The 19,752-nt window shown below is 38.1% G+C and overlaps 1 protein-coding gene across 4 annotated transcripts in view; it reads right to left on the bottom strand.

Moving 5' to 3' along the window:
* The window catches only part of PNG1 (peptide-N-glycanase 1), a 44,950-nt gene extending 27,325 nt beyond the window's left edge, over positions 1-17,625 (bottom strand). For 3 of the 4 annotated variants that reach the window (XR_014361543.1, XR_014361542.1, XM_082915445.1), the window contains exons 1-13: positions 17,300-17,613; positions 17,157-17,210; positions 16,869-17,030; positions 16,673-16,771; positions 15,947-16,033; positions 15,129-15,211; positions 11,595-11,708; positions 4,434-4,488; positions 4,270-4,356; positions 1,219-1,274; positions 1,072-1,131; positions 861-948; positions 8-769 (exon numbers count right to left, since the gene is read on the bottom strand). Coding sequence is in view for 2 of the 4 variants with exons in the window: in XM_082915445.1 (XP_082771571.1) it covers positions 8-769; positions 861-948; positions 1,072-1,131; positions 1,219-1,274; positions 4,270-4,356; positions 4,434-4,488; positions 11,595-11,708; positions 15,129-15,211; positions 15,947-16,033; positions 16,673-16,771; positions 16,869-17,030; positions 17,157-17,210; positions 17,300-17,377 (1,785 nt within the window). In the remaining 2 variants the exon portion in view is untranslated. Of the gene's footprint in view, positions 1-7; positions 770-860; positions 949-1,071; positions 1,132-1,218; positions 1,275-4,269; positions 4,357-4,433; positions 4,489-11,594; positions 11,709-15,128; positions 15,212-15,946; positions 16,034-16,672; positions 16,772-16,868; positions 17,031-17,156; positions 17,211-17,299 lie in introns of all 4 variants that reach the window. The other variant, XM_028263342.2, reaches the window with a different exon arrangement.
* Between the last annotated feature and the right edge of the window lie 2,127 nt (positions 17,626-19,752).

Raw genomic sequence — 19,752 nt, forward strand, 5'->3', positions numbered from 1 at the left:
AACTTACAATTCCAAAAGGAAGCTCCTCCCCACTAGCAAGGACCAAACCGGAGTATATTCTGTTTAATTTTTGAAGTGGCCAAGAGAGAGAATTTTTATTGAAGTTGTTGCATATATTGACATTATGGATCACATCATCCAGAGCATGGAACAAAACAGGTAATGCTATGGAGGTTCTAACAGGATCAGCAGCCAAATAAATGTCAACCCTTCCACTGGCATCTAGCTCACTCTTCAGGGAAAGGGCATCAAACAATTGACCAAAAGAAGGCAGCATCTGAAGGAAAAGATGCTGTGCACCATTTGAAACAGGGTTTATAGAAGTTCTCCTCGTTCTAAAAGGGGAATTCTTGAGATTGATTAACATTTGTTTAAAAAACAGAAGGACTTCAACAGCTCTAGATTTAGAACAAGATTTCTCGACGAACTGAGAAATGATTGGACAAAATGCATTGTAGATCTTTGTCACATGCTCATCAATGCATTTACGGGCTGGACAACAACAAGAACTTGGAAAGCAAATCTCGTCAGAACCAAATTCTGATCTTGACATGCGCCATTCCTTGTCACCACTTTGTCTTCCAGGTAACGAGATTGAAGCATCATCTTTAGAATGCAACTCTCTCTCAAGTGCTTCAGCTTCATTCCTGTCTTGTTCCTCTAGGGCAGAAATCACTTGAGATGTAAAATTCTGTCGACATTCTCTTCTTATGTTCGAGAGAATAATAGACAGGATGGGATCCGTAGTAATGTTTCTCCGAGACAGAACCTTTAACATGAAAATATTATTGCACAGTCAAAACTCACATAATCGCATATTTTTTAATGTGAAGTGATCATTTAAATATTTATAAGACTACCTCATGCCACTTTCTGGTGTAACGTTTAGTGACGTCATACACTCCATCTTTTGCAAAAGCAATTACATAATTCAAATTCTTTTTCCACCTTCAAAGAAAAAAAACATTTGCAAACAATATAGATGAAAGTCAAAAAGTTGATTCAACTATGAAGCATCAGGATGAAAAAAACAATTCCAAAACTATATAGATTATGTGTAGGTGAAAGTACCCTTTCTCATATAGCAGAGGATTGTCGTATATTCCTTCACAGGGATCAAGATGCATCCATCTATGAAATTTGAACCCACCATAAGAATTTGTGGATGCACATATAGAACATAACAAATAGCAGCAGCTGCCTGAATAAAATATTTACCTTCCTAGAACAGGTGACATGCACTCTGTCCAAACATGATCTGTGAAATCCATAACCTGGAACAAATAGAAAGTGCATCAATGAAAACATTTTTCTCTCAACCTCAGATTCTAATTTCTGGAAATTACATGAAGTTTAGTTTTTTTAATTTTTTTAAACATCAACTAAATCTACTCTTGTAGAGAAACTTAAACGAGCATTACCTGGTGAGATTTAATACTCAATTTTAACATAGAACCATTAATTGCATTGTTTCTGATATATATATACATAAATTTCATAGAGTTGGCAACAATAGAGTTCAAATTCTTCAACTATTATTCTTTCCTATTTTCCACTGGACTTGTGATTACCTTAATATTTGGGATATACATTTATATATAGCTACTCATCAGTAAGTTTGTCTCATAATTTTACTATTAACCCAACACCCAACCTTAACGTTACTCTCCTGGCAAGAAATTCCAGCAATTTGCATGCTAAGGACCAATTTTTTCACTGCAACTGTCTCAGACAACTAAAATTATTAATTTTTGAAAGGAAAGAATAAATTTCTTAAAAGAAGAGCATCAAGATGATGCTAACAAATATATCCACCAACCAGCGACACCCAACAACTAAACAAAAAGAGCATCTATGAAATCCACCAAAGAATATAAATCCAGAGCCACTTTTCCTGAGACCCAACCATACAAAATCACAAAGAATCTATTTTTGAAAAAAGGTACCAGGACCACCACCCCTTGGAAAATTCATCTGTTACGCTCTCCAACCAAATCAACCACAATGACGCCAAATCCAAAGCCTTTGGACACCTTTTCCCAACTATGAAGAACATCCACCTCTCACCCCTGTTGAACTCAAACCATGCCAAACACCGAAAAAATCAACCCCCAAAGCTGATGCACCACACGGCAATGAAGTAAAAGATGAGACGTGGATTCCCCGCCCCTACAACACATACAACACCAATTAATCAAAATTTGCCGACGCTGAATGAGATTGTCGAACGCTATCTAGCACCGCCATCCCACAAAGAATGCCACTTTGGATGGAGCTCCAGCAACCCACACACTCCGCCACGGATAAGTCAAGTCCCCACCATCCACCAAAGCTCGAATAAAATGAAGAAACTGAAAAGACACTTTTAGAACCGATGCACCGCCAAACCAAATAGTCCTCCCCCTCCCCCACACCACCAACCCCATGCAGAAAAACCAACAAATCCACTAACTATCCAACTTCCCAATCATGGACTTGCCGTTGAACCCTCACATCCCACACCAACCGCCCAACATCTAATAGCAAATAAGAAGTGACCACAACATCCTTATCTACCGCAATCCAATATATGAACGAAAATTGAGATGCAAAGGTCCAATAGCCACACCACCTATCTGTCCAAAACCACTCGGTCCCCTTCCCCAGCAGAAAACTAATCCACCTCCTAAAATCCCCCCACCCTAACAAAATACCTTTCCACAAACCCCTCCGACAAGTGACCACCATATCCCCTGAACTCCACTCCCCCCACCAAATTCCATACATAGCCACCACCACCACCTAAAGCCAAAAATGCTCCTCTCGTACAAACCTCCAGAGCTACTTCCCGATTAACACCCTGTTGAAAACTACTAGCTTTCGCAATCCCATCCCACCCACCTACTTCAGGTGACACACCCTATTCCAATCCACCAAAAGGAACTCATCTCCCCACCCTCCTCAAAGAAAATATGTTTGTAGCTTCTCCAAAAAACGAGCAACCAACACTAGAATAACATGAATTGATATAAAATAAGTCGAAATGCTAGCCAAAGTACTCTTAATCAACGTCAACTTCGCTCCTTTTGAAAAAATTTGCCTCTTCCACCCTATCAAACACCGTTGAACCCATTCCACCACCCCATCCCACACCATAGTTGCTTGAAAAGTAGACCCAAAAGGCAAACCCAAATACCTAACCAATAATGAAGCCACCTTACAACTGGGAACAGCCGCCAATATGGACAAATTCATCACCTCCCCAACCTAAATTCACCAATAGCCCTGAAACTACCTCAAAACACAAAAGGACACAGTGCAAGTTGCCTAGTTGGACTGTCTCAGCATCACAAAAAATCAAGGCGTCATTAGCATACAACTAGTAGGACACAACCAATAGCCCTACCTACTCCATGCCCACGGTAAAACCCTTCAGCAAACCACCTTGCACCACCCGAGATAACAGCCTGCTCAGTGCCTCCATAACAAAAACAAACAACAACGGCGAGAGAGGATCTCCTTGACGCAAATAACAATAAGTTTGGAAAAACTCACCGGTGAGCCATTTACCAAAACTAAGAGCCTCACCATGGTAACACAAAACCGAATCCATCTCATCCACCACTCTTCATAACCCATTCTCTCCAAAACATAAAACAAGAACTCCCAACTAACATTGTCAAAGGCCTTCTCAATGTCTAATTTACAAATAATTCCTGGACGACCCGCTCAGACATAGGAGTCGACACATTCATTGGCTACCAAAATAGCATCTAGAATTTGACGCCTTACCACAAAAGCATTATGAGAATCTGAAATAACTGCATCAAAAGTACCCTTAAGCCTCCTTGCCAAAATCTTAGCCAATAGTTTATACACACTCCCAAGCAAGCTGATTGCCCTAAAATCCCAAATGTTCCTTCCCCCCCCCCCCCCTCTTTCCCCTTTTCTTGGGACACACATTAGAACTCCTCTCAAAACACCCTATCTCAAAAAACTGAGTCAATTTGGCTAGAACATATCTTTTTACCACCTCCCAACACTGCTAAAAAAAAGCTAATGTGAAACTAGCTAGACCTGGGGCCCTATCACCATTAAGCTTACGCAATGCCCCCATCACCTAATCCTTTGTAATTTCAAAAAAGAATCAGTTTCCCAGCCATAAGAGCGAATAAGCTTTTGTGGATAACTACATCTTTAGAGGTTTTCATTTTTATACTAAATTGGCAATAGAAATAATAGAAGTTTTACGAGCAAATCCTACAATATTATTTCCAGAATTTTGCTTACAAGACGAGATTCATAACCAAAAGCTCGACAATACAGTGTAAAGCAATTGGCCCACTCCCCACAACGTCCCCTCCGTGTTTCCAGAAGCTGCATAAAATATATCAAGGAAAAATTCATCAAATGAGAACTTCTCAGCCATAGGGATGAAATAAAAAATATATTACCTTTAATGGATCATTATACCGAGGGAAACGAGTGATTGTTGAGCAACTATTGCAGCTGAGGAAGTTAAAGAATTCAGTGAGAAAAATCAAACATAAGTGATATCAGTGTGCAAAGACTAAATTGTCAATTCATACAATTAAGAGAACTATTACTTACAAACCAACTAAAAAGGCTTTGAACCCTCGCAACAGCAAAATAATGAGAAGAACTTAAACTATTCACACTTCGTAATTACAAAATCCGCTTAGATGTCACATTTGTCAATAATTTAGTTTCACAATCCACTTTAGATGACATTTATCAACACTTCCCTTGACAAAAGGTTGATTAAGCAACAGGCTGAAGGCATCAAAATATTGGAAAAAAACATAAAACTCTACCCAGATTTCGAAATTAGGTTTCTAATATAAAGAGTATTTTTCAAATACATAGTAAGAGAAGATCCTCTTTGAATGTCGATCATAGAACAATGCAAGGGTGACAAGCAAGAGAGATCTTCGATGGGAAACTTCAGCCACAAAATATTCATATATAGAAACATCAGTATACTAGAATAGAAAATAACAAATAAATAAACTAGCAAGCATTGTCCTTCCAGATGTCGCCAGTGGCTGCAAATCATTTCTAACAAATATAGGACAACCTGAAGGAGAGTTAATGAACACAAACAAAAAAAAAAATGTGCTATCTATTAAACTTTAGCTTTGTGTTTTTCCTTGGTTGGTTATTTACTTTATTTTTTTATGGAATATAATTATAAAAGTTCTTTTTTATGTCTAAACCATATATTAAGCTAAGTTTAATAACAGTCCAAGATGAGCCCCCCATATGCATGCTGCTCATATACTTATGCACAAAAGACAAACGAGATTCACATGCGGCACAAATCTTAATGATGAACAATCTTTGGGTTGCCAAGAAATCAAAGCGCTGGTGTGTTTTGCATCTCTCTCTCTCTATATATATTTATATATACATACACGTTTTGCCTTAAGTGAGTCTATCTATATATATCTATTACAATGGATCTCTTAGTTGGGCGTTTGGTAAAGGCTTCAACATAGGCCAAAGGGGAAAAAAAAAGTGCATGAGATAGAAAGACAAGCATGAAGATTCCTTCCATTGTGTCACAAGGATCTCTGAATGATTGGTTCATATAAGCACTCTCCAAACTTGGAAGTTGTGTGACTTCACTAGATTTCTTCAATTCAATTCCAAATAATTTGATATTGGTTTTTTTTTTTTTTTTTTTTAATTTATGCTTATTTCGAGAGAGGAGGAGGGGGGGGGCGCTTTGGGTTATATGTATTTTCTTTTAGGGGAGAAGTATAGAGAGATAAAGCACATATTTGCTTGGCTAGAAGAATTTTCATACATACGAGCTGATATTCAAAGACCCATTAAAAGTTTGCGTAGTTAGAATTCAGTTTGTCTTTCATGGGTTTTTGATATTGAATTTATATATTAAAATTGAAAATTTTTGGAAGTGGATTTTGGTTGTTGAAAGCATAAATTCACAGACTAATTTCTATACAGAGCTTTTGAGGGTTCCTACTGATAACTAAATATAGGATTCTTTGTAAAAATTCATAGTTAGGGATGATGGTAGTGACCAGCGGTAGCTGGTGGTGGTTTGTTGTGGGGATGATGGTCTTTGGTGGTGTGTTTGGTTAAAGGTATTATTTAAATAAGGAATATAGGTATTAGGTCATTGGGCTGTTTGGATACAAGGATAATGAAGGGTAAAACAAGCATTTTACTGTAAAATAACAATGACATCATTCTTTTACATCCATAGGATTAACAGATAACTAACTGTATGGGACAAAGTGCTGTGCAAATTATACATGAAGGGAGCACAATTTGCACAATTTATTATGTTAAACTTGTGGAACTCGCCGTACTTTTTCCAAACCTCAAGGGAAGTCAATGTAGTTTACCCTTGAAAAAACTGTTTTTTGGACCAACTTATGATGAACCCTATATTGCCAATGCACAATGCACACAACTGAGAAACCTTGAGAATATAGCCACTCGTAAATATTTCTTATAAATAAATAAATAAAATAAAAAGACTCTAAGAAGATATTAACTATTGGGGATTCCTTAATTTTTTTTCCGAGTTTCATTATTAATCAATATTGATGTTAACTATTAGGGATCCCTCAAGGTGTATAGGCTGTATTGACGATTTGTGAGAGCTTTGTGTGAATCCTCCACCAATTAAGACTTCCTTTGAGTCTTTGTAAGAAGCTTGGAGGCAAACCTCTAAGCCTGTTTTATCAAACTACAACAGATGCATAACCTCTAAAAAATCAAGCAAAGCATGAATCTGACAAGTTTTGTTTGTATTATTGAACAACTTAATCATCAAAATACTAGTCCACATATTTATGTATACTGCATAATTTCCACATGGTTTCAATCATGACGGGACCACATTCCTTGAAGCTAACCTAGTAGAATACATACCACATCATGGAATATAATAGAACCAAAAGCAGTGTTGTACTAATTGGAAAACAATACAAAATGTAAAGTCTGGTTAGCATTGTTCGGATGGAGCCAAAAAAGTATCTAGATTTGACACTTGTGACTAAGAAAATTAAGGAAAAGGATAAAACAAAATATTATAAAGAAAATTGAATTAGCTGAGTTCTTATCTGATATGTAGTTAATAGAATACAAACCAACCTTCTTCAAGTTTATTAGGAGACATAGTGATGGTAGATGGGGTAATCCGAGAAATTGATCCATCAAGGGTTTTGTTATCAATATCTTGCTAGAAGGACAAATACATCAATGTAAACATTAGATTATCTTCCAGTGAAAGGGGGTAAAGGCTTTGGTTCGTTTCATCCATAAGGCTCCACAAACTGGTAGCAACCCTAGTTTTCTATCACAGGAAAATAGAATCTCAATTAGTCTGGCAGGTTAATTCCTCACTTCCGAAGTTATTCAGCTATTGAATTTTGACAAGGGACCAAATCTGTATGACGCCTACCATTGAAAGATGACCCCTGCAATAGGATTTGTCTAGATCGCATCTTTAGGCTTGCACAAACTTCATTTTTCATTGCATTTATTGCTGTTTTGGTGCTTGGCAAACCAACACACACACACAAACACACAGAGACCAACTATAATGTCAGGTAAACTTTTCCCTTAATTAAGTAACTAATTTGCATTAATTGCCCATGTATCTCACTAATTAAGATTAATTGGCACTAGTACTTTACTTAATTAATTTAGTAGGCTCCGTAATTACATTTATTTTAAATTAAATTGATACTAATTGGATGATTAATTGATTGGGCTTTGTGGACCCACTTTGAAATTAAGCAACTTTGGGTATTGAGTCCACAACTTGAAAATATTTTTTTGGGCTTGTTTATTGTTGGTAGAATTTATTTGGACTATTTATGGATGGGTATTTGACCCAATACCCATGACCCACTCAATTAGGGCTTGGATATTTTACTAGTCAACATGGATTAAAGTTTTGGAGGGAGTTCCTAAAAAAACAAAAGAGAGCCCTAAGGTTGCTGGCACCCCCCTCCCCTTTTTTATTCATTTTGTTTGTTTGTATACTTTGTCAAATACATTGATACATGAGTCGATTGGTAAGTATCCTTTGACGACTTTTTTTTTCTTCTTTTCTTTATACACTTGGTCAAAGAGAGGAAAGGACAACATAAAGCCACCAGCAACCACCCCATAGCTGCCAAACTGTGTCACATCCCCCACCCTCAAAATAAGATTAGGAGACGTGGCCGGCCAATAACTGTGGTTACCAAGACCTCAAAACAAAACCAGGTATGATTATACAAAAACATGCATTATATTAATATACTTCAAAAAAACAAAAAAAGGGGTAAGGTCCAAGAGTTTAGTACATTCCTATCATTGGAGCTAGTGCCTATATGCAAAGTCCGGCAAAAAAACTGCGTTTATAACACGTTCATTGGCCGTCAAAATACATAACAGTGGAAATGCTTGTTTGAGGTCCCTCACGCCATTACCCATTATCCCCTCTTGCTACCTTAACCATTCTTGGAGGTTTGGAAGAAGTTTTTGTTGTTCAAAGTTCTCTTGGAAAGTTGGGGGAAAGCTATGTTATTAGTGACATCTCTCACATATCCATCTCTCTTTCTATCCATTTCGTATATTAGGGTAGGATTTTCATTTATTCACTTGAAAGGTTTAGAAAGCAAGCTAAAGTTTATGATTTTATGCAACTAGTTTGTTATATTCCATGATTTGTCCATGATTCTCCATGTTAGTATATTATCCATGCCTACATTATTTGATTTGGTGTTTTTGAATATAATCATGTATATAGTAGCTTAGCTCCATGATTCCCAGGTCACTAGTTTTAAGAATATAGGGGCTTTGTATGATTTAATTTTATCTCGAGAAATAAAGTTCACAAAAATGAAATTAGTGGGCACTACTGATAAAGAAAGTGATATGTATCTAGGTATGCCTTTGAATTTCAAATGGATTAGTATATAGTAATTTCTGGGGAAAGTTTACTTATTAGTTTAATATGAATGATTTGAGCTTATATTCATTGAATTTGTGTGAGTTTTGATATTGTTATTAGTTTAGAAAGGATGAGTAGATTATTTATGGCTACTAGCTTCTTGAGTTTCTAATATAAGTTGTATCATGGTTTAGGGTGTTAATGAGAATGTATCAGACATATAATTAACTTAGTTAAAAGATAGGTGTGGTAAAAGTTTATAATTTGGCCTAATTAAAGAGTTCTTGAAATTTTAGTAAACTTGAAAATTAAACTTCTTAAGAAGGCAAGTATTTTTATGGAAATAAAAGGTGAATATTTGAAATAAAATGTTTTGTAAAAGAAAAGAGAATTTTTATAAGTGTTGAGAAACTTTGAGATTGATTTCAGAGGAGTTGGGATGGATTTTGAAGTGTTGATTTAGCTTTGGACTTGAATGCTTTGTTTGTAGGCGGTTCATTTGGTTAGTTATGTGACTTGGAGCAAGGATAGGTATTGCGTCATTCCTTGGAGCAAGGATAGGTATTGCGTCATTCCATCAGTGAGAGCCCATAAACATGCACTTGGTTGGTTTCCCCGTAGTCAATTGGTCTGGTGAACCATGAATATGGAATTAGAGACTCGAGTAGTTGCTTAGATTAAGCTGACAACTTGTGGTTCAGTTCAGTTAGACTCAATGGGGTTTGACTATGTTGTTGAAGGGTAGTTTTCCTTGATTTTGAGTCGGTATTAATTTTATCCTTGATTTCAGATTATTTGAGAAATTGGTTATTGTATATATATTATGGCAACATTCTCATTATAACAAATACAAAGACTAAAAACAAGATAATATAATATTTGCATGTAATTTACTCATTTCAAATGTCATAGATGATTATTCGGTGAGCTGTTGCTTTTCTCACCCTCTACATTTACAAGTACTACACCACTGGCGCCATAGAGTTGGGCAGTTGTGCCCTAGGTCACCTAATTCATCTAGATGGAGCGGCGAATCACGAACTAGAGTGCAAATTAGCAAATTTGCAGGGAATTCATGATCAATCCACAGATTTGTCATCATCAGTTCGTGGTTTCAACTTTTTGACCAACATTTACGCAACAAATCACCATTACATCGTGTACCACGCACACACGAGAGTCTACCTTTCTGTAGGCACTGATTCCATGAATGTAATAAAACAACATTTGAAAGAAGGGACTCGTACATGTAAAATGCACCAGCGCAACATTAGGTATCAACAGCAACTACCATCATGCCATCTCATTGTCATAAAATTTCTGGTGCTATTTTATTATTAAAAACCTCAAAAACTTATATACACATCAAAATAGTAAAAACGCATAAATGGTTAGTATTAAACTACATAAATCATATATTTATAGTTCAAAATCTTATATATACTTTACAAATAGAAATATTTAATAATATTAAAATAAAACAAAAGTAATGATACAATATTTGTCATAATATATATTTTATAGAATATACATATATATATAATATAATATAACATAGATGCTCTCAAGGCGCTCTCGATCCTATAAATTAGAAAGTTGACGCTCTTGCTCTTGCTCGTGCTCCCGCTCTGCAAACTGGAGACTTAGGTTGTGCCTTATATTTATTTCTTTTGTGGACTTATACATGTACACCCATGCTTAATTGTATCGATGCCCTCTTTGAGTTTTGTTGGTATTTTGGGCACGGACATATAAACCAAACAAGTTTGTTTTTATTTCTTTTGTGGACTCATACATGCATACTCATGCATATTGATGCCCTCTTTGAGTTTTGTTGTTATTTTGCGTACGGACATATAAACCTAACTAGTTTGTTTTCAGACTTGTAAAATTAGTTAATTAGCATGCTTATTATGTATTTCATGTATTTGGGTTGTGGGCACACTTTGGTTTTTCAAAGCCTAACACTATAATGCTATCCTTTTAATTTAACTCAAACTATTCTTGATGCCTTTGCAATCCACTCAAATATTTAGTATACAATTCAACTCATTCAGATATTGGGAATTGGAGAAAAATAACTCTTTATTTAAATCTATCCCAAATCATTTTTTTTTTTTTTTATCATTAATTAAATAGTCTTGGAGTTGTTTGACTCCCTCAAATTACCAATTTATCAAAAAAAAAAATTACCAATTTTCTCAAATTGAAGTTCTACCTAGAGTCCTTTAAATTGTAGAGTTGACAAGGACTTCTTTACAAGCTTATTTGGACAATTTTTTGCCTATAATTAAAACCAAGCGGATTTGTAATGGAAATGGGATTTATTATACTTAATTCATGTTTTCAATCCAAATGAATGAGATTTTAAGGCAATCAGAATTGGAATAATTAAATGATTGGCATACTGACTGACCTAATGTAATTTAATGTAATTAATTGAGAACCAAACCTAATTGGGTTAAACAACCATCATTGTACACTTAGTGATAATCCACAGGGTTTAGATACCAGGGTGTGACACCAACAGTGATAAAATCAATAAAAATCTATGAGAAAGAAACCATGTAGAAAACTAGGGGAAAAACATACAACTCAAAAAAGATCGGGAATCAATAAACCTTCAAAGTTCAAACACAAACAAACTGAAAATAAAAATATTCTCTGCTCATACCGATAAAGTTCAACTCGTGAAGCTCCATAGAGAGTTTCTGAAGAAAGTGCAATGCCCATGCCATTACCAGTGGTTTCACCGCCGCAACCATCACAAGAAGGTGCATTTACCCACCTATATCAGAAAATGTGTAACACCATGTACAATTAGATAAATTTTCTCAGTAAGGAAATATGAATAAACATAAACATGAAAGATAGAGCCTATTAGCAACGATGATAAAGAAGAACAAAATTATAGCTAGAAGGAAATGCATTATAATGTAAACTCTAGGCAGCGAACGAGGCAATCAAAATCAGGCATGACCCCTTGATTAAATGTGATTCACACAATTAAAGCAAACCAAACCAAACCAAACCAAACCAAACTAAACTAAGCCTTGTGTCCCGCTCAAGTGGGTTCGGCTATATAAATCCTTTCTCACCAATTTGCTCTGTCAAGAGCTATAAGCAATTAGATTAAACAAGTTTATATGTTTTTTCTAATACCATATCCCATGCAAAGTTACCAGAGAGAATGATGTTAATAGCAGCCACAAAAATTCTTTGAACCCCTACCTCAAAATTTTGAAATTTCTTTCTTTTCTTTGGGCCCCCGCCTTCTTCCCAACTCTACCATCACAACTAACATTGGAAATCCTACCCTAGACCCACCTCCACTTTGGACAACCCATTTCCCACCTATCCTTATCACCCCTAGCCCCAGACGCACCTTCCTCCACCCCTCTCTACCATCGTGCATCCTCATCCCCATCTCCACCCTCCCCCACCCCTCCACAGCCTCTCCGTCTCCTTCCCCATTAGTCCTAGACTCAACCAGTGTGATAAGAACTCGTCAACAAGACCTCATGGATGAATAATGGTTTAGAGTTAGGACCATTTACATTTTACGTTACAAAACAACAATATACTTTTATAGGAGTATTAGTACTTGGATTATTTTGGGTTTGTCCTTGGTTATGGGTTATTTGTTCCTTAGACTTAATGATTGTTCATGGATAAGGGGTTGTATCCCCAACTAGTTTTGATGAGATCATTGAGTTACATACTTTTATCTTCAATTGTTTAGCTCACATGTAATGATTTATCACTATTACGCTTGCATGTACCTTTGGGCTGAACCCCACGTGATCCACAGCCGGTCATGCCCATTTTGGGGTGTGATAGTTTGGGTGAGGAATTTAAATACCTGAGTGTGGTCAAGGTGTGCATTCCCTTGGAAGATGTCGGCTTGGGCATTTGTCATTTTTCGTTTGTTTAATCATACCTTATTGGATAAGTTGATTTGGTGGTATGAAGAAGAAGAAGAAGAAGAAGAAGAAGAAAAGGAAGAAGAAGTAGAAGAAGAAAAGGAAAAAGAGGAAGAAGAAGAAGGCCATCTTCTTTGGAATAGGGTGATTGATTGCAAATTTAAGGTCAATCAGAGCAGATGGGTTTCGAAGGAAGTTTAGGACCCCTACGGTATGGAAAGGCATTAGGAGAGTGTCTCAGAATTTGCTAAGCATGTGAGGTTTGTTTTAGGCTATGGTTGTAAAATTTAGTTTTGGCAAGATGTTTGGTGTTGGGACATCCCATTATTGGCGGCATTCAAAAAGCTCATTCGTATTGCTTGGAGTGCCAACAAAAGTGGTGTGTTTTCTTTGGACAATAACTCTAAACTCCATTCTTACTATTTGATAACTTGATGAAGAGGGGACTACACTTGTTAGATGAAACTACTTGTGACGTAGCAAAGGAGATAGTTGATCATTTGTGGATTGATACAACTCCATGTGAGTGGATTGATACAACTCCACTGCACTCCATTACTTGTACACGCAAAGACCTTGTGTGTTGCACTTTTTGCATGCACTAGTCTTGCCAGTTTATAGACAGCTTTTTTTCCTTTTGCCATTCAATGGTCTATCTCGAGATGAGATAACCCTCCTCTCCTAGTCCATAGCTAAGGCTACCATCATAATGCCTCAAGATCTTAGAGTGGAGTATCCAACTCACAGACTAAAAGGTGCCGTTGTACATGGTTCATGTGTTTGTGATCGTTCGTATAGGCTCTTAATCCAAGCAAAGCATTTGGGTTTTAGTTAAATTACTTCCAGTTGAGGTATTTTGTATACCTATCTTTAGTCTTTAACATTGGTGTAAGGGTCATAGTCGCTTTCCTTTGCCTCTTCATCATAATGCCATGATGTGTGCATCTGAATATATGAGCCATTTAATATGTATATATATATTGTTCATTGAATTTAGCAGGATTTAGAATGCATGTTCCTCATAATGTCAAAAATTTGCACCAAATGGACCTAATCATGGGATGGAGAAAAAGTTTTTTGAAACCTTAGTTTTGAAAAACACCTTTTTGTATGAAACTTCATGCTTAAAATAGATACACACATAAAATTTCATTTCTGTAAATTAAATTTATGTTGTCAGAAAGTGCTCAGCATAAGGTTTCCATCAACATAAAATGGACCTAATTTGGACTAAAAATGAGAGATTTTTTGAAGATTTACAGTTAAATCTGCAATTTCTATTTCTGGGAATTCTAGGGAAGAAGACAAACCAGTGAACCAAAGCTTGTAGCTGGTAGCATGCCAGCCAGTCCAATCTTTTATTGGAGACTAGTTTGTGATCTTACCCAACATGTGTGAGTTGGACACATTGGTCAACACAAATGGGTAAATTGACACAAGAATATCACACTCTTTTTTACTTGTACACACAAAGACCTTGTATGTTGCATACTCAAAAAGATTGAGTATAAGCCAAATAGTTCTGTGAAAACTTACTGGTAAGGCTTCGGAAAACTTACTGTGTCTTAACTAGCCTATAATCACCACATAACCAAATAGTCAATCTCTTCCTATAGTTCTGTGATCCAAAATCTTCCTATAGTTCTGTGTCAAACTTTTTATAAATCACTAGCGGAGCCCTTAGCTTGATGCCTCCCGACATCAACTGAGTTTTCGTGGTAAGGCTTCATTCAAAAAACTCACAAGAAAGGTGGTATGTATCTTAACCTAGGCTAATGTTGTTCATTTTTGTAGTTGCTTTCCCCCAAAACTCTCTCCTCTTGTTGTAGGAGGGATCTCTTGTACAATTATTTCCTTCTGCAATGAAACCCCTCAGTATAACAAATGGAAAATAATAAAAAGGAAAGAAAAAAAAAATGATCTCATTGCAGCTGCATTGGTTAAATTTCAAAAGAGGTAAATGATAGTGATGCTACAAAGTAATGGATATTGAGGCCCTTTTTTCTCCTTTTTTAATTAAATGTAGAAGGAAAGTATGTCAGATGAAAGAAGAAAAGACTGAAGTCTTTTTCTGAAGGAAGAAGAGAATAAAAGTCAAAACATAAACAATCAAAGATCCATAAATCTGCATTTTTTCACTTGCACCACTGTAGATTGTGGCCCTCCCTATTTTTGTTTGTGTTTTACAAAGAAGCAGAAATGTATGATATAATTTAAAAAATATAATAAAACAACAATATACTAAATCTTTTTCAAAACCCAAAGTAAAGAGAAAAGAAACAAACCTGAATGATTGTTTGAACCAAAAAAGCAGCTGCAGCAGGAAAGCATGATCTTGTTCACTTTTTGTTGGTTTAAAGTTTCCCTCCTAAAGCAGAGATAGGTAAGTTATTAGACATGTTTTTTTCCCTCAAATTAGTTTGTGGAATTTTTAGAAGTGTGACAATTTACAAGTAATGAAATACTGCTCAACCACCACAACAATAACTCAGAGACTTGTTGTCTGGCCTACTATAAAGTACATCCAGCAAGAATACACGTCTCTTGAAGAGAAGACAATTGACGGAGTGATCAAGAAAATACGTAAATTTGCATTGTCAAATAATCATGCAACTTATAAAGTTCCCAAAATAAATTCTACCATTGAATTAGAATAGCATAACCAAAAAACAACCCAAACAATTTTTGGACTTCAAAGTCATTTGAAATGTAAGGACTAATATAGCCTTCTTTCGGTTTGATAAGATCTGGGAGCATTGTCCTCTTTTCTTCATGGTATATGATGCTTTTTCTTTTTAAACAAACCCTTTATCTACCACAAAATGAGGCTTTTTCTGGCCATATCATTTAAATAATATATGGCTTCATGCATATATGAGTTTCTAACTTGAAATGCATCATAGAGGCCATCAACAGATGAATCAAGGAAAAATCTTATCCAAAGTACATCCCTTTCAAAATTTTGTGATGCACAATATGATGATATCCAGTAGTTTCTAGGTGAGTATAATGGCATTTGTCTACACACAAATGAGTACAAGACCTATTCTTATGGCTATAGATACAAATGAAAATGTACATCAAAGGCATCAAAGCCCCCCACCTTGGCCAATGCAACCAACGCTTTCTCCTCAAGCCTCTCCACAGGCACTGTCTTCCTAGCAGAGTCCTGGCGATTTGGGTCTTCGTACTATATCAACAGCAGGTAAAATTAATATAAATAATTTTATTGAAAAAAAAAAAAAAGAAGAAGAAGAAGAATTCAAGACCAAAGAGAAAAGAAACAAAAAAGAAGAATTATGCTCCGTTTGGTTGCCATTAACTGCTTAAAGAAGCCAGATTAATTTCTTGATATAGTAAATTTCATTATGCAACACCAAAAGAACTACACCACCATCCAGTCATCTTATTCAACTGCTTGGCTTAGTAAGCTAAGTTTGTCAACTTCTCAAAAACTATAATAACAAATCACATAAGATTTTGGTGACCTCTTCGGTATCCTTTATAAAAACTGTTTTCTATGTTGAAAATTTAAAATGTGAAAACAAAACAGAAAATTATTCGGTGGAACATTTTTTTTGCTAACTGTTTCTAGGAGAAAATGAGTCTTTTGTAGAAAGCCCTGATTCAAGAAATCATTTTTGAAGTTTTCAAAAGCTCAGACCTAGTATAGATCATTGAATTTACTGTCAATGAGGAAAATGAATTCAACATCTTTACTCTTTTTCTTTTTCTCTGCATTATCACCAGCCAAAAAGGGAGAGTAAAAACAAGATAAAATAAAATAAATGCACAGAATTAGAAAGAAATGAAGCAATTTCACAATTACCATTAGAACCTGACTGACGTAAGGCCGTATCATGGTCTCAATTTGTGAGTTATCCTCAGTGGCAACATATTGCTGCAACATAAGTGCTTCTTCCTCTGCCTAAACAACAACAACAACAAAATTGCTTTCGAAAATTCAATCAATTCATTAATAATAACAAAAGCATTACAAAATTCAACCAAATTTGGTGAAGAACCTGCAACATCCGAGCAAATTCTTCATCAGATTTGACCAATTCAGCATTTTGATCCACCGATTTTCCTTCTTCGTCGTTGACAGATAACAATCGAAGTCTATCGGAAATCGAGAGGAGATCAGAGTCGTCCGACACGAGCCGATCATCATCACCTCCGAATATCTTATGAAGAAATCAAAACAGTCGCATTAAATACATACATATGTATATAGGGATAGAGAGAGAGAGAGAGAGAGTGTGTGTGTGTGTGTGTGTGAGAGAGAGAGAGAGAGAGAGAGAGAGATTTACCTTTTGTTCATCGGGAGGAATTGAAGTGAGAGAGAAGAGCTGGAATTTCAAAACCTGTAAATGAAGAGCAATAACAAAGAATTCAGAGAGAGAAAAATAGGGAAAACAGCTTCTTAGAGAGAGAGAGAGAGACAGAGAGAGACTTCGAAGCCGTCGTCTGTGTCGTAGTCGATGTCGAAGTCGGAGTCGTTGTGGCGAACGAGGAACTTCCGAGCCACCATCTTCGAAGGCGTGGTCTGTACCCTATCTTTCTCGGCTCTCTTACAGACAGACAGACAGTTCGCTTTGGAAACTATGACAGAAAAGTATGGAAGATCCTTTTCTTTTCCACCAGCATATCACCACGGAATGGAATGTACTTCACATTTCACCATCCATGGCCGACGACGACCGACTTCCAAGTCAATAAATTTTTCTTTTAAATTCAAGAAAATAAAACAAAAAAATAAAAATGTAGGTGGCGTTTGGTAACATTTGGGTGCTGTTTGGTAACACTTACATTTTTAATTTTCTGTTTATATTTATAAAAATTTTAAAAATTTAAATAAAAACTTGTTTGATAAAATTTTTTATTTATAAATCAGTGGTCTCAATTTATAAATTTGGCCAAAAAATGAAAACACAAAAAATGTATTTCCATTTTGAGTTTTCATTTTTTTTTTTTTTACCACCCAACACTAGCCACCACTCGCCACCATTTTCCACCACCACCTGCCACCACCACTCACCACCCACCACTTACCACTACCTACCATCCACTCGCCGCCACCACCTGCCATCCACTCGCCGCCACCACCTACCCCTTGCCACTACTACAACCACCACCACCACCCACCTGCCATCCACCACCCACCACCCGCCACTACCATCCACCGACCACCACTACCACCACCCGCCACCTACTTGCCATCACCACTTACCACCCACCTGCTACCACCAGCCACCCATCACCACCAGCCACCTGTCACCCACCCACTCGCCACCTACCTACTACCACTACTCACCACCACCCACTCGCTACCACCTACCACCCGCCACCGTCACCCACCCACCCACCACCACCACCACCCCCAGCCACCTACCCGCTACCACCCACCACCACCCGCCATCCGCCACCCACTTGCCGCCATCCGCCACTCACCACCCGCCGCCGCCGCCACCACTACTACCCACTCGCTACTACCCACCACCCGCCACCGTCACCCACCCAACCACCATCACCACCTACCACCCATCCGTCACCACCCACTACCACCCGTCATCCGCCACCCACCTGCCACCACCACCCACCACCCGCCACCACCACCACCCACCACCGTCACCCACCCACCCACTACTACCACCTACCATCTACCCGCCATCCGCCATCCACCTGCCACCACCAGCCACCACCCGCCACCGCTACTGCCGCCACCACCACCACCACCCACTCGCTACCACCCACCACCAGTTACCCATCACCCACCGTCACTACTTTTCACCACCGTCTTTCGCCGCCACTTGCCATCACTTGCCATTTTTCACTCTTTTTTATATTTTTAAAATTTTTTAAACATTTTGTCAATTACCAAACGCGTTTGTAGTATATGTTTTTCTAAAAATAAACAAAAAATAAACAAAAATCAGTTTATAAAATTTTTGTAAATATAAACTGAAAACGTAAACGTTACCAAGCACACCCTTAGGTTTTCTGTTTTCTGTTTATATTTATAAAAATTTTAAAAATTGAAATAAAACTTGTTTGGTAAAATTTTTGATTTATAAATCAGTGGTCTCAGTTTATAAATTTGGCCAAAAAATAAAAACAAAAAAAATATGTTTCTATTTTGAGTTTTCAGTTTTTTTTTTACCACCCAACACTAGCCACCACCCACCACCATTTTCCGCCACCGTCTTCCGCCGCCACCCCCCACCATCCACTTCCCACCACTACTTACCACCACTACTCACCACTCACCTGCCACCATCCGCCGCCACCACCCCCACCACCCACTCGCCACCACCATCCACCCATCGCAGCCACCACCCACCACCCACCTGCCATCCATCCGCCACCACCCACCACTACCATCCACCGTCCGCCGCCACCACCACCCGCCATCTACTTGCCACTACCACTCACCACCCACCTGCCACCACTAGCCACTCACCACCACCAGCCACCTGCCACTCAGCCGCCACAGCACCCACCCGCCACCCATCTGCCACCACCCACCACCACCCACTCGCTACCACCTACCACCCGTCACCGTCACCCACCCACCCACCCACCCACCAACCACCACCACCACCACCCGCCACCACCCGCCACCTGCCACCACCACCAACCACCACCCGCCACCTGCCACTACCACCACCCACCACTTGCCACCGTAACCCACCCACCCACCACCCGCCACCACCACCCATTCGCTACCACCCACCACCCGCCACCGTCACCCACCTACCCACCCACCCACCACCACCTGCCATCTGCCACCCACTTGCCACCGCCACCACCACCACCACCACCCACTCGCTACCACCCAACACCCGCCACCGTCACCTACCCACCCACTACCACCACCACCCACCCGCCACCACCCACCACCACCTG

This window comes from Camellia sinensis, chromosome 2 (assembly GCF_055761805.1).
Source record: "Camellia sinensis isolate YWXY chromosome 2, ASM5576180v1, whole genome shotgun sequence".
Classification (NCBI taxonomy): Eukaryota; Viridiplantae; Streptophyta; class Magnoliopsida; order Ericales; family Theaceae; genus Camellia; species Camellia sinensis.